General features: G+C 43.2%; 1 protein-coding gene across 3 annotated transcripts in view; it reads right to left on the reverse strand.

The window, feature by feature from the left end:
• SLC16A14 (solute carrier family 16 member 14) overlaps positions 1-18,912 on the reverse strand; it is a 34,240-nt gene that overhangs the window by 14,772 nt on the left and 556 nt on the right. For 2 of the 3 annotated variants that reach the window (XM_055290924.2, XM_063645246.1), the window contains exons 2-3: positions 9,565-9,837; positions 209-352 (exon numbers count right to left, since the gene is read on the reverse strand). In XM_055290924.2, the coding sequence (XP_055146899.1) occupies positions 209-352; positions 9,565-9,823 (403 nt within the window). In that variant the 5' untranslated portion in view covers positions 9,824-9,837. Of the gene's footprint in view, positions 1-208; positions 353-9,564; positions 9,838-17,651; positions 18,038-18,912 lie in introns of those variants that run through there. The other variant, XM_063645247.1, reaches the window with a different exon arrangement.

Below are 18,912 nucleotides of genomic sequence, written 5' to 3' on the forward strand. Positions count from 1 at the left end.
GTTGTTAGGTGGGCTTCCCCCACTTGAGGCATATTAAAATGTAATGTTAAAATGTATTTCCAGGAATGTAGGGAGGGGTAGGGGTGAAGTGGGGTGGAGGAAACAGAACAGAATGTTTTAATGTGTCTCTTTTCTCCACAATTAAATCCATTGCCAAGATGTCTTATAAAACATTTAAAATCGAGTTTAAAAAAAGCCACATGCTTACCAGCTGCGACTCCAAAAGTAATGAAGAGATAATGCACGTTTGCAGCATAGGCACTCAACACCCAGCCCAGGGAATTGACGAGCCCTCCAATGATCGCAGTCTGGCGGCACCCACAGGTGTTAATGAACAAGCCGATGAAAGGGCCTGTCACAGAGCATTGGAAAAGGAATTGACTAAAGGCACTTCAGTTTCATTCTTTCTGATAAATCTTCATGTGAAGACAAAGAATAAAATGTTACTAGAGCTGTTAAATGAAACAAAAAGCCCCATTGCTTTATGTGCCAAACATTTTTAGCATGCAAAGATGATTTTAAGTAATTTCATCAGAGAGCACAAGGTTCTAGGTTTTCAAGAATGGCAGACCTGAAATAAATAGACATTCATTCCTTCATCTACAAGAAAACCAGTGATCTAGGAGCTATCTCTAGCCTGTGGATGCATTTTGTCGATCCCATACAAAGTCTAAAAAATGTCTGGAATTAGTTGCCAATGTTTAAAAATTAAGAGGATTCACAAAAAGTCCAGTGGCAACACAGACTACCTTCCCACAGGACCAAAGTTAGTTGGAGCTGTGCAGTGGCTGAGCACATTTGACTGGGACACACCCTCTCCGGTTTGCTGCAGTCTCTATCCTTCCCTCTGGTCTTAAACCTGGACTCACTTCCATTATTTCTTTGGCTTCTTTCAAAATAAAAAACATTTCAGTTTTTGACTAAAATAGAAATATTAAAAATTTATTACGTATAATGAGGGAAAAAAAGAACTGTTATCAGGTCCTTCAATCAATGGTTTTTAAACTATGCTTCAAGGATACAGAAGTGCTATATGTGTGTGTGTGTATAGATATGTATTACAAGAAGCAACTTGGGGATTTATATGGACAGTAGGTTATTATGTTCACCTTCTCCTTCTATCAAAATATACATACTTAAGCTTATATGTTATATATATATATATATATATATTACCATATTTACCTATTAGCTAACATTTACTGAGCACTTTGCTAAGTGCTTTAAACAAATTATATCATTTAATCATTTCAACAACGGTGTAAACTAAGCTCTCTTCTTTATACCCATTTTGCAGATAAGGAAACTGAGACTAAAAGGGAGTACAGGAAGGGAGTCTTCAGAACTCCTGTGCTTCAGGCAGAAAACTAATAGCTTGTTTTCATGAGGATACCCAGATTGAAACTAAGCTGAAAAGAACTAGTTGTCATCACTTCATACAGATTCCCATCCCTGCTGGTGTGCACAGTCTCTGACCAGACCTATCAGGCTACGGAGATTCGGGAATCCATTTCCATTGTGTAAGATGTGAGAACACTCACAGCTGCACAGTATTTTATGAGATGCATTCTGATTGTTTCCTTTATGCTGACTTTCTAGTTTTGTTTCGTTTTCTCGTTTTTGTTTTTGTTTTGATACAGGGTTTCCTGTGTCATCCAAGCTAGAGTTCAGTGGTGTGATCACGGCTCACTGCAGCCTTGACCTCCCTGGGATCAAGCGATCCTCCGATCTCAGCCTCCTGAGTAGCTGGGCCTACAGGCTTGTGCTATCATGCCCCGCTAATTTTGTATTTTTTATAGAGATAGGGTTTCGCTGTGTTGTTCAGGCTGGTCTAGAATTTCTAGGCTCGAGGGATCTGTCTGCCTTGGCCTCCCAAAGTGCTGGGATGACAGGCTTGAGCCACGGCACCTGGCTGACTTTCTAGTTCTTAATTTTCAACCTTCTTTATTCTCCTCCTGATTTTGTGGTAATTTCTGATGTCACTGAAGCTGAATGCTTATCTTGTGATCAATGATTCCTTGTTTAAATAGGAATCCAGATTTATATGAGCTAGTACTCAATATTCAGTAAGATGGCATATTTTAATCATCTTATTTTTGATCATTACAAAGTTATGAAACCTTATATGCAGATGAACTATGTTAAAAACTTGTTTAGAGAGCTTCCCTTTTGGCTTAAACTGAAATAAAGTTTCCTTTAGAGTTCTAACTATATTCATGTGTATATCTGGGTACAGTCAGCTAATGAGTTTATTTTGTCTAGTGGTTTTGTGAGTGCCTAATGCTAAAAACTATGAAGGTAAAGACTCTGTTGCATTACAGGAAATAATTCAGTAAATTAGCTCCTTAGAATAGACTTAATACATTAAACATAATTTATATAAATGTCATTTGTTATTAAATATGCACATTATAGAAATAATATGTAAAATACATGCACTGATATTTCTGATGGAATTACTGGGGTTAACTGAAATTCACATACCATAAGTTAGAGATACTCGTTTGATTTCTTTACACATTTTTATTTTTGTTTTTCTAAACCCATGGTTACTTGACTACGCCTAGCTTGGATGAGTGGGTAAAAAAGAGAAAAATGCATGACTTGTCAGTTTGCTGTTTGTAGCCCTTTGAAAGGTCAACAGATCACAGTTCAGTAGCACAATCATATTTTCCACTTCACAGAAAGGGCCCAGAAGCAAATTTTTCTGAGGTGCTTTATGAAACATTACATTAAAATGGCATTTAAAAAAAAAAAGGAGAAAATTCCAAACTCAGTGCAAATATTCATGTCCGGAGGAATTTTATAAATTAAAAAAAGTATAACTATTTTACTGCTAAAAACATTAACTAAACAGCCAGGCACCGTTATCAACTTAATCAACTCTCGCATGCTGGGGCTTCAGTCATTTATGATTTGCAGATGAGCAAAGCGAGACCCAGAAATGCTGTGACTTCTCCATGGTTATAAAATATATGTATATTGAAAAAAAAATAAAAACCCAAGCTTTTTGACTCTCAGTTTCCTCCCTCCCTCCCTTCTTTCCTTCCTTTTCTTTCTTTCTCTCTCTCTTTCTTTCTTTTTTGAGACAGAGTTTCACTCTTGTTGCCCAGGCTGGAGTGCAGTGATGCCATCTCGGCTCACTGCAACCTCTGCCTCCTAGGTTCCAGCGATTCTCCTGCCTCAGCCTCCTGAGTAGCTGGGATTACAGGTGCTTGTCACCATGCCCAGCTAATTTTTTGTATTTTTAGTAGAGACAGGGTTTCACCGTGTTGGCTCGGCTGGTCTCGAACTGCTGACCTCAGGTGATCCACCCGCCTCAGTCTCCAAAAGCGCTGGGATTACGTGAGCCACTGTGCCAGCTCAGTTTCATTTTCTACCCACTGTTTACTGATGGTCCACTAGCATTGCCAAAATCAAACCACCATTTCAAGAAAATAAAAGAAGTCCCCTCACAATCTAAGGAGAAGGGGGAATCATACAATTGAGACACAATCCTTTGACCATGACTCACACTTTTATAGAGTAATTCAGTGTTTTAGGATGAGATTATTCACATTATCTGACTTTTTCATTTTCAGAAGGAATCTGAATCTTGGACCATTTCCCACTGTAATAAAGTGTCCTGGCCAGGTGTGGTGGTTCACACCTGTAATCTCAGCACTTTGGGAGGCCGAGGCGGGTGGATCACGAGGTCAGGAGTTCAAGACCAGCCTGGACAAGATGGTGAAACCCCGTTTCTACCACAACTACAAAAATTAGCCAGGTGCGGTGGCAGGTGCCTGTAATGCCAGCTACTTGGGAGGCTGAGGCAGGAGAATCGCTTGAACCTGGGCAGCAGAGGTTGCAGTGAGCTGAGATCCCGCCACTGCATTCCAGCCTGGGTGACGGAGTGAGACTTCGTCTCAAAAAAAAGTGTCCCATTGCTGTGGGGAACACCCTCAGGAAGTTATATTTTATTGACCCATCCTGGCAGCTGACAGGTTGGAAAAAGCGCCGGTGAAGAGAGGAGCAATCACAGGTGAGCCTTGGCAGTGCTCAGGGATGGTTACAGGTGCTTTGAACTCCAGGTCTCTTAGGGTAACCCCTCACCATAGTAAAGAGTTAGGAGCCTCTAAATCAATGAACTGTCTGCCTTAGCTGAACAGTGGTGTCGCTTAGGAGCTTAAAAAAAATCCTGATACTTGGAGCCCATCCCAGGTGCAGCCTGAGGGGGAAGTTAAAGCTCCCCAGGTGGATCTGATGTGCAATCAAGATTGACAATCACTGCTGTAAAGTGATTTAACAAGTAATTTATCTTGTGTAGCCTGTGGATTCCCCCAACAATAGGGCATCCACCAAGAATGATTCAGAGAGCTAGCATCACAAAGGCTGCTGTAGATACTGTGAAAGGAAAATACAAACTTGGCACCCCAATTCACTCTGCCAAAAGAAAAAAATTAAGCTGAAAGCTGAGTCATGCAAGCGACTGCCTTTCCTTTTATTCCTAAGCAGATAGCCGCAGAGAAAGGGTTATATAGCTCCACAGGTAGCTACTCTATGTTCACCTTATTTTATGTAAAAGTGCCGATTTACTGAGCGTGAGATGAATACAAAATTGATGATTCCCCTATCTGCACCTTTTCTCTTGCAACACATGGATTACTGTACCCTCCCTTTCCCCTCCAGCCCACTTTTCCCCTTTAAATATTGAAGTCCTCAAAATCATCTTTGGAGAAAGGCACAGGTAACAGACTGTTTCTGTGATTCTGTGTTTATTTCTTTCGGGCACGTCCCTACCCTTGGCAAAATTAACTTCTGGATTGATTGAGACCAGTATCAGATATTTTTTGGTTTACAATACAAATGAGGTGATTACATTTGATTAAAAGTTGGGACCTTCTGCAGGACAGTGGCAGATTCATGCTACTCATGGGGCTGGGGCAGGAGAATCGCTTGAACCCAGGAGGCAGAGCTTGCAATGAGCCGAGATCGCGCCACTGTACTCCAGCCTGGGTGACAATGCACATTTATTGAATTTGCCATATGCAAACCACTGCCCGAGAGGACTTTCAACTACTATCAGATAAATCATGGATTTTTTGGCTGGGCCCAGTGGCTCATGCCTGTAATCCCACAACTTTGGGAGGCCGAGGAGGGCAGATCATGAGATCAGGAGATGGAGACCATCCTGGCTAACATGGTGAAACCCTGTCTCTACTAAAAATACAAAAAATTAGCCGGGTGTGGTGGTGGGCGCCTATAGTCCCAGCTACTCGGGAGGCTGAGGCAGGAGAATGGTGTCAACCCGGGAGGAGGAGATTGCAGTGAGTCGAGAGAGCGCCACTGCACTCCAGCCTGGGCAACAGAGCGAGACTCCGTCTCAGGAAAAAAAAAATAAAGAAGAAGAAAAAAGAAAAAACCACGGACGCTTTTAAATTTAAGAGATAGCCCAAATGTGCTTACAATGATTAGAACGTAAAAACCATTTGTATTTTCATTTCAAGTATGTTTTCAGTTCTCATTTGATGTAAAGGCAGGCAGTGTCATAATAGACACAATTTTGGAGTCCCATGGACCAGGTTTAAAGCCAGTCCTACACTTACTGGCTGTTCAACCTTCAGTAAGTTACTTAATGTCTCTGAGTGTTGCATATTCTTCCTCTGTAAGATACAGACAATGGTCTGGCCTCCAGTGTTGTAGGATCAAATGAGATCATGTACATTAACGTGCATTTGGCATGCAGTACGTGCTAAATAAAGGGGAGCTGTTACTGCGCGTTTCTGGCTTGGAAAATTTCCCTGAGGTTGCTCAACAAATCTGCAGCCACCCTGTACCAGGAAGCTTGGGATAATGAACAGTAATTTTAGGTAAATAGATAGAATAAAAGACCTTTCATTTATATAGCTATGAGGCCTGCTGTGTTAGGATTTCTGAAACTCAGAGCAAAAAATGTTTATCTGGCAGGCAGCTTTCCCTGTAGAAAGATTAGTCTAAAATCTGAAATTCCACAGTGTGGAATTCATGGACTCTCAAACAAAATTCTGAACACACAGTTACCTGTCAATTAAATTAAGTATGACCATCACATTTCACCATGAGTTAGGGGTTCTTATTTTGGGGATCATCTTTAAAACCATATCGAATAATTTCAGAACTAGTTTCTGTTGCTTATTTTCATAGGACTTATGAAACATAATATCTAAGACCAACTTATTGGATGGTTTGGAAAATATTGGGACAGTTCATATCCTGGCCTTCTTCCGAGTCTTTTTTTGATGTTACTGCATGCGTACACTTCCAAGATTAAATCTACATGTGTTTTGTTTTACCCCTTACAAATATATTTTTAAAAAGGAAAGAAAGCTGGATTTTAAGTGTTCTAGAAACACAGTTTTCCTTTACTAACTTATTGAGAAAAGTAGAATTACAACTGACGTAAAACTTGAACATGCCTGACACTGAAATAAACCTACCTGCGTGTTTCCTGTGACAAACAGTCCTAGTTTAACAAAACAATGCAGATTTGAAGAAGTCAGTTCAATAATGTTACAGACAAAAATGATTTATCAGTAATTTTCTGACATACATAATGATGCCTTTATTTAATTTTAAAACTATCAGTATTAATTCCCTTCGGTAAACATACACACATGCGCACACACATATGCCACACAACTTGAGAAATAACACTTTGTCCTTGTTGTCTCTCATTAGGACTACCATTGTTACTAATATTGGTTTTTTTGTTTTTTGTTTTTTGTTTTTTTGTGATGGAGTCTCACTCTGTTGCCCAGGCTGGAGTGCAGTGGTGCCATCTCGGCTCACTGCAACCTCTGCCTCCCGGGTTCAAGCAATTCTCCTGCCTCAGCCTCCCGAGTAGCTGGGACTACGGGCGTTTACCACCATGCCCGGCTAATTTTTTGTATTTCTAGTAGAGGCAGGGTTTCACCATGTTGGCAAGGCTGGTCTCAAATTCCTGACTTCAGGTGATCCGCTCGCCTCAGCCTCCCAAAGTGCTGGGATCATAGATGTGAACCACCGTGCCTGGCCTTAATATTGTTTGTATTATCAAAAATAACATTGCTGGTGGAGTGGCTCACACCTGTAATCCCAGCACTTTGAGAGGCTGAGGCAGGAGGATCTCTTAAAGCCAGGAGTTTGAGATCAAGCTGGGCAATATAGCAAGGCCCCATCTCTACAAAAAAGTTGTAAAAATTAGCAGGGCATGGTAGCATATGCCTGTAGTTTTAGCTGCTCAGGAAGCTGAGGTGGGAGGATCGCTTGAGCCCAGGTGTTCAAGGCTGCAGTGAATTATGATTGTGCTACTGCACTCCACCCTGGGCAACAGAGTGACACCCTGTCTCTACAAAAAGGAAAAAAAAAAAAAAAGAGTTGAATGCCAGCCAAGATCAACAAGTTTCTGAACTGCATTTGAGCAATTAATTACTAATTGGGAATCACTGAAAAGGCACAGATTCCAATCAGACACACATTGGCCTGGCATATGCATACTTGCACAAAACCGAAAAAGATTAGAGGCCATTTATGTTTCCAGTATAAAATATATTATAAATATTTTAAATTCAAACAATTAGATATAAATACATGGCTTTCACCTCCAAGTGAAACAACTGAAAAACGTCATAGTGGTGGTTACCTCAGAGCATTGTTAAGGGAAGGAAATAAAATTAAATGAGATAATGTAAGGGAAAGCCCCCTAGTATATCATAGATGCTTATTAAATATTAATTGACAGTAAGAGTTATTTCATTTTCAAACTGAAACACATTAGCCATCATAGCATTATATTTATAATAACTTCCCAGATTTAGTATCTCCAGCTGTATAAGACTTGACTTCATAGATTGCTGTGTGGTTAGGTTTAACTAGAAAATACAAGAATAGGGAGTGTATATTCAGGAAAACTTGAATTTATGTTTCCATGTTAAACAATTTTTTTAAAAAAGAAAATGCAGCCAGCTGCAGTGGCTCAGGCCTATAATTCCAGGACTTTGGGAGGCTGAGGTGGGCAGATCTCTTGAGGCCAGGAGTTCGAGACCAGCCTGGGCAACATGGAAAAACCCCGTTTCAAAAGAAAAAAAAGAAAATACAAGAATATATTGTTATTTCTTTCTGTTAGCTATATATCAGTAAGCTTTCTAGAAACAATTTAGAAGATTTTTCAATAATGAATAATCAATAATATTTCAAATTGAAAACATCAGAACTCAGGCTGGGCATGGTGGCTCACGCCTGTAATCCCAGCAATTTGGGAGGCCAAGGCAGGTGGATCACTTGAGGTCAGGAGTTTAAGAACAGCCTGGCCAACATGGTGAAACCTCGTCTTTGCTGAAAATACAAAAAAATTAGCCGGGCGTGGTAGTGGGTGCCTGTAGTCCCAGCTACTAGGGAGGCTGAGGCAGGAGAATAGCTTGAACCTGGATGGCCGAGGTTGCAGTGAGCCCAGATTGTGCCACTATGCTCCAGCCTGGGTAACAGAGCAAGACTCTGTCTCAAAAAAAAACCAAAAACAAACAAACAAAAAAATCAGAACTCTGAAATGAGATTTTTACTGGACTTTTATAGTGTTTTATCTAAAATTTTTATCTTTAAAAGTATTCATAAATGTTAAATAAGCAGAGATTTATAATGGTAGATAATGAATTATAATGGTTAGGCAAACAGAGTTTGGGGCTAAATAAAGTTGTTTAAATGATAGTTTTTGTTTTTAAAGCCAGTTAAATTTAGCAGTTGGGGGTTGTATACCAACTTTAGTGACACTAATGTTAATAAGTTCTGATAATCCACTACCACTGGACCAGCCAAAATGATCAATCTTTAAAATACTCCAAATGTTTAAAATATTTAAATTGTTATTTCACACAAGAGACAAGAGGACAAATATTGTATGATTTCACTTACATGAGGTACCTAGAATAGTCAAATTCATAGAGACAGAAAGTAGAGTGGTGGTGGCCAGGGTGAGGGAAGATGGGAATGGGGAATTCGTGTTTATTGAATACAGTTTCCGTTTGGGAAGATGAAAAAAGTTCTGAAGATGGATGGTGGTGATGGTTGTGCAAAAATATGAGCGTACTTAATGGGACTCAAAATGCTTAAAATGGTAAAATTATTTTTTTTTTGAAAGGGAGTCTCGCTTTGTCTCTCAGGCTGGTGTGCAATGGCACAATCTCGGCTCACTGCAACCTCCACCTCCCAGGTTCAAACAATTCTGCTTCAGCCTCCCGAGTAGCTGGGATTACAGACACAGGCTACCACACCTGGCTAATTTTTGTATTTTTAATAGAGACAGGGTTTTCCATGTTGGCCAGGCTGATCTCGAACATCTGACCTCAACTGATACCCCCAACTTGGCCTCCCAAAGTGCTGGGATTACAGGTGTGAGCCACTGTGCCCGGCCTAAAATGGTAAATTTTATGTTATGCATATTTTATCACAATTAAAAAATAGTAGCTAGTAACATCCAATATCGAATGTTACAACAATATAAAACATCACTTACAGTGGGGAATTGTCATTTGATAACGATTCAGTTTTATGACAGGTCACACACGAACATACCCACTATCAAGGTGATGCCCATGCTGAGGGAGCTGACCCATGCGGTCAGGCCACGGCTCTGGTGGAATTCTTCCAGCCATTCTATGTTGAGGACACCCAGGGCCATCTGGGAGCCCATGATGAGGATGTGCACAAAGAAAGAGGAGAGTACCATCATCCAAGCCCATCCGCCATCAATGTTCGGGTGGGGCTTCAGTGTCTTTTTGTCTTTGGGGCCATCTTCAAAATCATACCCAATATCTTCATGACTGGTATACATTTTCCAAGATTTTTCTGAAATACATATAACAAATAATTTCATGGAACATCAAAAGGAAAAATATCTTCATCTTCTTTGTACGGCTCTACCTCTCCATCAGGGTCAAAGTAGCTCCAGTATCACATCTGATCTTCAGGTTAATCTTTGTCACCATACAGATTTGAAAACACTCCTTACTGTTTCCCAGGATCAAGTGCTTTTATGAAACCTGTTTCATCTTACAGCCATCACATATATAGGTATTACAATCTTGGGAATAGACTCACAGAAGTAAGGTGATTTTCTAAGGCCTGTATTTAGTGTGGTCAATTGGGAAACTAGGATTTGACCCCAGTTGGTCCTGACTCCAAAGCCCATACCCTGTCTCCCTTATAGAGATGATACTGACAGCTGACAAGAAAGATGTCAGAGAAGGAAGATCTGGCTTCAGGCAGCCTTTCAGGGTAGGTTCACCTTGGTGGGGCCCCTAGCAAAGGATCTGGTTCTCAGTTTTTGTGGGTGCAAGTGTTAATTTGTTCAGTGCAGCCAGAGTGGATTAGCCTCAGGGGGTCTGGCTCATACTAACTCAACTCAGGAGAGACTGATAAGGCCAATTGATTACAATGAAAGACATAGCTTTCTAATAATGGTGGTACTTATGTCTCATTATACAAGACACATACTTTACTCCTCTCCACCCAACCCCATTCCTAGTATTTACATGGGGAACTTAATTAGTTGCTAGAAAATTACTTCAAAAATAGGGTATCAGACTAAAGGAGTTTGAATAGATACTGTGGTGACATACAGGTCACCAGGTGAGGTTACCAGGCAGGCAGGGGCTAGACCATGCAGGGCCCTTGTGAGCCAAATAAGGAACTTGTAGTTTATCTTGTACATAATGAACATCCATTGGCTGAATTTACATCAGGAGGAGACATAATGAGATGGGTACTTTGCATAGATCTATCTCTCAAGATGTTTGAATGAGAAGAGGGAGACTAGATGGAGCTAGAGGATGCTAGTTCCTCTTTGTTTGTTTGTTTGTTTTCTTGAGACAGGGTCTTGCTCTGTCACCCAGGCTGGAGTGCAGTGGTGTGATCATAGCTCACTGCAGTCTTGAACTCCTGGGCTCAAGGGATCTCCCACTTCAGCCTCCTGAATAACTAGGACTACAGGTACATGCCACCATGCCTGGCTAATTTTCATATGTATGTATGTATGTATGTATGTAGAGACAGGATCTCACTATGTTGCCCATGCTGGTTTTGAACTCCTGGCTTCAAGTGATCCTCCTGCCTCAGCCTCCCAAAATGCTGGTATTACAGGTGTGAGCCACTGTGCCTGGCCTGTTTCATTTTTCATGGTTTTTGTTTTTTTTTGGATGAGAATTAAGTGTGTGTATAAAGACTGAGGATAAGGAGCAGGAGTTGGGGGTGGAGAGAGAGAGACATTATGATGATAATGACTAATCCTGGAGATGGTGAAACAGATTGGTCTTTATTAGGAAGAGAGACCCATCCTCTGAGTCTGGAGAAAGGAGGGGGTGGATGGACCTATGATGGTAAGTAGTGGGATGGAAAGCCACATCTGATGGTTTAATTTCTTTGGTGAAGCAGGAAGTTAGGTTATCGGCTGAGAATGAGGAGGGTGGAGGTTGTGTAGGAGCCTTAATGCTCAGAATAATGGAAAAGACTGTTGCCTACAACAAGTGGAAATGATTGCTGGGCAGTTCCAAAGGTCAAGTTGAGCCCTGCAGGGTCCCACTGCCCAGCTATGGCCATGGAACACCAAGGACAGAGCCAGGGAGCACTCTGCCCCGGAGCTTGCAATAAGCTGGAGGACTTCAAAACAACAAACAACTAAACATTGGTCTGCTTTCTAAATCATCACTGCATGCCAGCAATTCTAGCCAATTACACTCAAAAAATGTTTAGCTGGTCTAAGTTCCAATTATGTTGAGTTTTAGTTATGTATATGTATATTTCAAATTAGCCGGTTTTAATTTCTCATCCTTTTGTAAACATTGTATTCTACATGGAAGTTATTTCAAGAACTCCTGGTTTTACAGTTGACCCTGGCACATGTGTAGCCCAAGCTACACACATTAGTTGGGAGAGGAAGCTCCTGAGAGTTCAGAATTGTTGACAAAACAATACCCACTTGGCAAAATCCACACCCACAACCCCTGTGGCATTATGTGCCACCGCCTTTCTCAGAACACTCTAGGTGAACTGTGCCAGCACAGCTATTGTCCAGAAAAAGAACCAGATCTCGAGTCACTTCACTTCTGTCACTCTATGTACTCACTTGGATATTCTAGTTTACAATTTATAATAGTGAAACAGTGAAGACTATGAGGTACAAAACCTTGGTTTGGAAAGTGACATTTTAAATTAATACTCGAAATGTTTTACTCAATTTGAACAATATCTTTTTTTTTTTTTGAGAGTATTGCTCTGTCACCCAGGCTGGAGGGCAGTGGCATAATCTTGACTCACTGCAACCTCTGCATCCTGAGTTCAAGCAATCTCACTGCAACCTCTGCATCCTGGGTTCAAGCAATTCTTGTGCTTCAGCCTCCTGAGTAGCTGGGACTACAGGCGTATGCCACCACACCTGGCTAATTTTTGTATTTTTATTAGAGACAGGGTTTCGCCATGATGGCCAGGCTGGTCTTGAACTCCTGACCTCAAGTGATCCTCTTGCCTCGGCTTTCAAAGTGCTGGGATTACAGGCATGAAGCACTCTGCCCGGCTCAACATCTTTAAAATTGAAATATATTCTTCTTTTAATTATTTTAACACAGAAGAACAATAACATAATGAGTATTACTGACCATTACATGATTATCACTGAAAATCATTTTGTTGCCATGGCAGAGGGTGATGTAAAAACACTATCCATTCTGGGTGTCAAAGGCACTAAGAAGTCTCAAATTGTAGGGCTTTTCTCAGGAGTGTTCTGATGTGGACAGGTAGGAGAGAGGAGCAGATTGTGGCAAACTGCACAGTGCCTACAGCCTATTTCTATCCACACCTGAGTTAAGAATTTTTTTGTTTGTGTTTGTTGTTACCTTTTTTTTTTTTTTTTTGAGACAGGGTCTTGCTCTGTCACCCAGGCTAGAGGACAGTGACGTAATCATAGCTCACTGCAGCCTTAAACTAGCAGGCTCCAGTGATCCTTCTGCCTCAGCCTCCCGAGTAGCAGGTACTACAGTCACGTGCCGCCATAACTGGCTAATTTAAAAATTTCTTGTAGAGGTGGACTTTCACCATGCTGCCCAGCCTAGTCTCAAGCAATCCTGCTTTGCAATCCCAAAGTGCTGGGATTACTTTATCTTTCTAAAGGCTATGTTTCCCAAAAACCCTAAAATACTCTGACCACTTAGAGGAAAAGTTTGCTGACCCCTGGACTAGAGCATTGGTTCTGGCTAAGGGTTTATTGGGGGAAAAAATGAGTGTACGGGAACCAAGGGTACCAGTGGAGGAGCAACTTAGTGGATCTCTCTGGGGCTCATCTTCTTTCTTTCTGTCACACCTTGTTCTCATTATTATTTTTACGTTTTAAATTATTCCAACTCCTCAACAGCTGTCCAGTCCTCAGCCACTACAGCACCTATGTGCAGTGCTGCTCTTGGCCTGGGTCCTTCCTCCTTCACACATCTGGCTACCTCCCATTATCCAGATTGCTGGGAATGATAAAATGTTTATCTCAGAAGCCAATTTCCAGGCCGGGCACAGTGGTTCAAGCCTGTAATCCCAGCACTTTGGGAGGCTGAGGTGCGTGGATCACCTGAGGTCAGGAGTTCGAGACCAGCCTGGCCAACATGGTAAACCCTGTCTCTACTAAAAATAGAAAAATTAGTTGGGCATGGTGGCAGTTGCCTAAAATCCCAGCTACTTGGGAGGCTGAGGTAGGAGAATTGCTTGAAGCTGTGGGGGCGGAGGTTGCAGTAGTGAGGTGAGATCACGTCACTACACTCCAGCCTGGGTTAAAGAGTGAAACTCCGTCTCAAAAAAAAAAAAAAAAAAAAGCCAATTTCTTCATCCCTTCGAATTATCATTAGGATGGAGTCCCTTCAGCACCTTCTCCCAGCTATTGCGTGTGATTTTCTCTCCTTCTCCTCCTCTCTCCTTCCAGCCTCCTCCCCTCTTCTGCTGATCCTTCAAGATTCAGCTAATTTATAATAGCGAAACCCAGAAACAGTGAAAAAAGACCCTGAAAACATCTTTACTATCTAACATCAGAATACTTGTTAAATCCATTGATTGTAGCATAGCTAGACAATGTAGGTCTGTCATCAATAATAAAGTTCACACTTTAGCGTGACCCTCTACCTTTTCAAAGAGCCCCAGACAGCTTTTTTTTTGACATATGTAATAATCTCTGTTATTTCTACCAAGACATGTATCCATAGGAAAAAAGACTGGAGCAAAACAAAGAAAAATATTGATGGAGATTATTCTTTGAAGGATAGCCTTACCAGGAATTTACCCCTTCTTTCTACTTATCTTCATGGTGAGAAATTTCCTCAATATGCCAGGTGTGGTGGCTCATGCCTGTAATCCCAGCAATCTGGGAGGCTGAGGCGGGAGGATTACTTGAGCTTAGGAGTTTAAGACTAGCCTGGACAACAGTGAGACCTCATCTCCGTAAATAAAAATTAGCCAGGCACGTGGTGGTGCATGCTTCTGGTCCCAGCTGTCTGGGGGCAGAGATGGGAGAATTGCTTGAGCCTGGGAGGTTAAGGCTGGAGTGAGTCGTGATCATGCCACTGCACTCCAGCCTGGGGGGAAAGTGAGACCCTGTCTCAAAAAGAAAAAAAAACAAAAAAAAGTTCCTCAATAGATACATATTACCTGTATTACAAGAAAATAAAAGCCTATCTTTTATATAGTCTGGATCAGCCTCTTACCTCCAGGTAAATTAGTGTCTGACTTGTAAAAGAGAAAACAAAATGACCTCTGTTGGGATGTCTTCCAGTCTGTCTTGGGTTTCAGGCTCGTGTGTGTGTGTGTGTGTGTGTCTGTGTCTGTGTGTCTGTGTATGTGTGTATCTGTCACCAATGTCTGAGTCTGCTTGGGGCTAGAAAGGGATGGGGCAGCCCTTGCTCTCCAAAGCTCACAGCGCAGGGCAGAGCTGCATTGTCAAAGGGCCAGTGGATGAGCCCAGAGAGGGTTCAGAAGGGATGGTTGGTGGTTGTCTTCCTTCTGCCTCTGTTGTGTGCAGAATCCTGAGGAGCCAGAAACAGAAGAACCAGGCAGCTTGACACAAGGTGTGAATAGCTCATAAAAATGTCATTTTGCTATCCATGGGAAAATGCTCAGCTATGTTTAATATGATGAAACAACAATATGTGGCATTTTCCTGAAGTTCATTTACAACCAAGGAAGGCTTTGAAGTAATACAAATTTAAAAGAGTTTTTTAGGCCGGGCGTGGTGGCTCATGCCTGTAATCCCAGCACTTTGGGAGGCTGAGGTAGGCGGATCACCTGAGGTCGGGAGTGTGAGACCAGCCTGACCAACATGGAGAAACCCTGTCTCTACTAAAACTACAAAATTAGCCGGGTGTGGTGGCGCATGCCTGTAATCCCAGCTACTCGGGAGGCTGAAGCAGGAGAATCTCTTGCACCCGGGAAGCAGAGATTGCAGTGAGCCGAGATTGCACCATTGCATTCCAGCCTGGGCAACAAGAGTGAAACTCCGTCTCAGAACAAACAAACAACAACAACAACAACAACAGAAAGTTATAGTTTTTCAGCCCATGGGTTGAAATATTAAGCACTTTTCTAAATCAATGATAAGAACTTTATATGCTTACTGAATTATTTATGGGTGAAGAGATGTAGGTGCCATCAAACTGCTCTTGATATTTCCAGTTTGTTCATAAATAAGTGACACTGAATAGCATTTAATGGACAAATTTTATTCAAGAGGCTCAAGGGTGCATATAGAATATAGTATCAAATGTGTAGCACTGGTGGCAGGCAGGGGTGGGGCAAAAAGTTCTTTTTTTTTTTTGAGATGGAGTCTTACTCTGTTGCCCAGGCTGGAGTGCAGTGGCATGATCTCGGCTCATTGCCACCTCTACCTTCCAGGTTTAAGCGATTCTCCTGCCCCAGCCTCCCCAGTAGCTGGGACTTCAGGTGCGCACCACCATGCCAGATAATTTTCGTATTTTTGTAGAGATGGAGTTTCACCGTGTTGGTCAGGCTGGTCTTGAACTCCTAACCTCAAGTGATCCACTTGCCTTGGCCTCTCAAAGTGCTGGGATTACAGGTGTGAGCCAGCATGCCTGGCCCAAAAAGTTTTTGGATTCTCAGGAGGCCGCTATAGGTGTGCTGAGCAATGGAGTCATTTGTATTTCACACTTAAATCTCTCCAAAAGTAATTACTGTTTTGACTATTCATGGTTAACTTCTAGACCAACTAGTTAATGAAAACAAAAGACAACAGAAAAACAAATGTTTATCCCTCCAACTCCAAGATTGCTTGTAGCATTCATATAATTCTATACATGTATAATTATATATGTATTTATATAAGATATAAGAATAATTTGAGTATTAGAATCCCACTCCACACCTGGAGAGAGGGAGAACTTAGAGGGTGTATCTGTACCCCCAGGCTCCATGTCTTTGTCCACCATAGGGCCTTCAAGCTCCCTTACATTTTCTCCATCCTGACATACATGTAAAATGACGATATGCATGTGGCACACTGAGGCAGTGAATGCGGGGCTTCTGCTAAGGATTAATATGTAAAATGTGGCAGAACATGGTGGCTCACGCCTGTAATCCCAGCACTTTGGGAGGCTGAGGGGGATGGATCACTTGAAGTCAGGAGTCTGAGACCAGCCTGGCCAACATGGTGAAACCCCTTCTCTGCTAAAAATACAAAAATTAGCCAGTGTGGTGGTGTGCACCTATACTCCCAGCCACGCAGGAGGCTGAGGCAGCAGAATTGCTTGAACCTGGGAGACGGAGGTTGCAGTGAGCTGAGATGGCACCACTGCACTCTAGCCTAGATGACAGAATGAGACTACCTCAAGAAAAAAGAAGTGAAAGGTAACCCACTCTAAGCAAGCTTGCTATTGGAAGCTTGACAAAAAATATTAGGGCTTCGTTATGAAGAGGGTGAAATAAGAAAATGGGAAGATTACGGGAGCAATAGTCAGCCTTCTATTCTTCCCAAATGAGTTCATAGACGATGAAAAAGAAATTGTAAATGGGCGGTAACATATATAGGCTATGAAACTGGGTCAGCTACATATTTACGTGATAATAGGCAGAAATGAAACTAACAGATCCTTCTAGGGTGTTTCAGATATTAGAACAAAATTAAATTTTCTACAGCAGTGAAGAAAGTTTTACAAGAAATCTTTTTTTTTTTTTTTTTTTTTGACAGAGTATGGCTTTGTCGCCCAGGCTGGAGTGCACTGGTGAGATCTCGGCTCACTGCAACTTCTGCCTCCCGAGTTCAAGCGATTCTCCTGGCTCAGCCTCCCGAGTAGCTGGGACTACAGGTGTGTGCCACTGCATCTTTAGTATCTTTAGTAGAGAAGGGGTTTCGCCACGTTAGCCAGGCTGGTCTCGAACTTCTGACCTCAGATGATCCACCCGCCTCGGCCTCCCAAAATGCTGGGATTACAGGCATGAGCCACCGCGCTGGGCCAAGTCATTCATTTTTAATTTGGCTATTGTTATTACATTGCATGTGGTGAGCTCATTACACATAAGGAAAGCGGGAAGCACGAAGCTAAAATTAAAATTACAGTCTTCCCCAAAGCTACGCAGAGCGTGGTGGTAGCGGCTCTGCAACCCATGCAGGTGAGTGCGGGGTTCACCTTTAATTCTGCTCTGCAGGCGCTTCCGCGCTCTTCACCTGGTGTGTACAGGGCATTTGGGGCCTTTAGAGGGCGCGCTTGCGGACAGCAGGCTGAAGAGGCTGCCGCAGAGAAGGCTGGGGAGCTGAGCTGAGCTGGTGCAGACAGCACAGGAGAAAAACAGAACCGAAAAATTCACACCGAATTAGGAGGACTCAACACATACATGCTTCGCTCTGGGTCAGGGACTGTGCTTGGTGGCTTCTCCAGCGCGATCCAGTCCAATTGGCATGAATGTCCCCATTTTACAGATGAAGAATCTGAGCCATCAAATGGGAGCAATGAAGCTTAGAGAGGTTAAACTAGCAGGCTGTGGAAACCAAATCGGAACCCAGGCCTGCAGGATCCCAAGCCTGTTTTACCTCCTCCCACCCGCAACACTCCCTCTCTCCCCTCTTCTCTCTCTCTCTCTCTCTCACACACACACAGCCGCACACGCACGCACACGCAAACAAAGAAGCCAGACAAGGCAAAGGAGAATCTCTCTAATCCCCAATAATGGCCCTCAGTCATCCTTGTTAACGAGCCCGAATCAACTTTTCCTCAGGGAGAAAATGGCTTAATTGGAAAGCAGAGTTCAGCTCCTAAAACATCGTCATGGTCTTGGCAGCGTTTAGCCCCGAAATGGCCGTCCCCGGTCTCTCACCCCATTTCAGCCTCTCCTGAGGAGCCTCGATAGCAAGCGCTAAGGGGGCCCAACCTCTGCGCGCCCTGGGTGCGGGATCGTGCCCGCGGGCTCCGGCCTCGCGCCCTACCCTTCGAGCGCCCGCCCCCTCCCGCGCTCGGTGCTCCCGCTCCCTCGGCACCGCGAGACCACATCCCCACTTCGGGCACCCCGCATCCCTTGGCGCGTTCGGAAGCCAGCAGCCCCGCGGGGAAGCTGGGCCGGCTGCAGTACCACAGCCTGTGCAGAGGGGCATCCGCAACCCCCGAAAAGTCCCTAGGCGCAGCCCCAGGTCCCCCGCTCTGCGCCTCATCACTGTCCAGTTCGAGTCCCAAACGGGCCTAGAGAGCAGCCGGGCAGCGAGGCTGGGCTCTGGGCAGAGCGCGCTTCTCCAGCCGGACGGGGGTGCCCCGGATGACGCTCGCGGGGCCCCGGCCAGCTTAAGCAGCAAGGCGCGCGTCCCCAAGCTCCGCCTGGCGGTCTGCCCTGAACCGCCGGTTACCCTGCCCGTCCGCAGCTCCCGAGCCCCCGCGGCGGCCTTGGCACTACCACCTTCCC

The sequence above is a fragment of the Symphalangus syndactylus genome, chromosome 8 (assembly GCF_028878055.3).
Source record: "Symphalangus syndactylus isolate Jambi chromosome 8, NHGRI_mSymSyn1-v2.1_pri, whole genome shotgun sequence".
NCBI classification, from domain to species: domain Eukaryota; kingdom Metazoa; phylum Chordata; class Mammalia; order Primates; family Hylobatidae; genus Symphalangus; species Symphalangus syndactylus.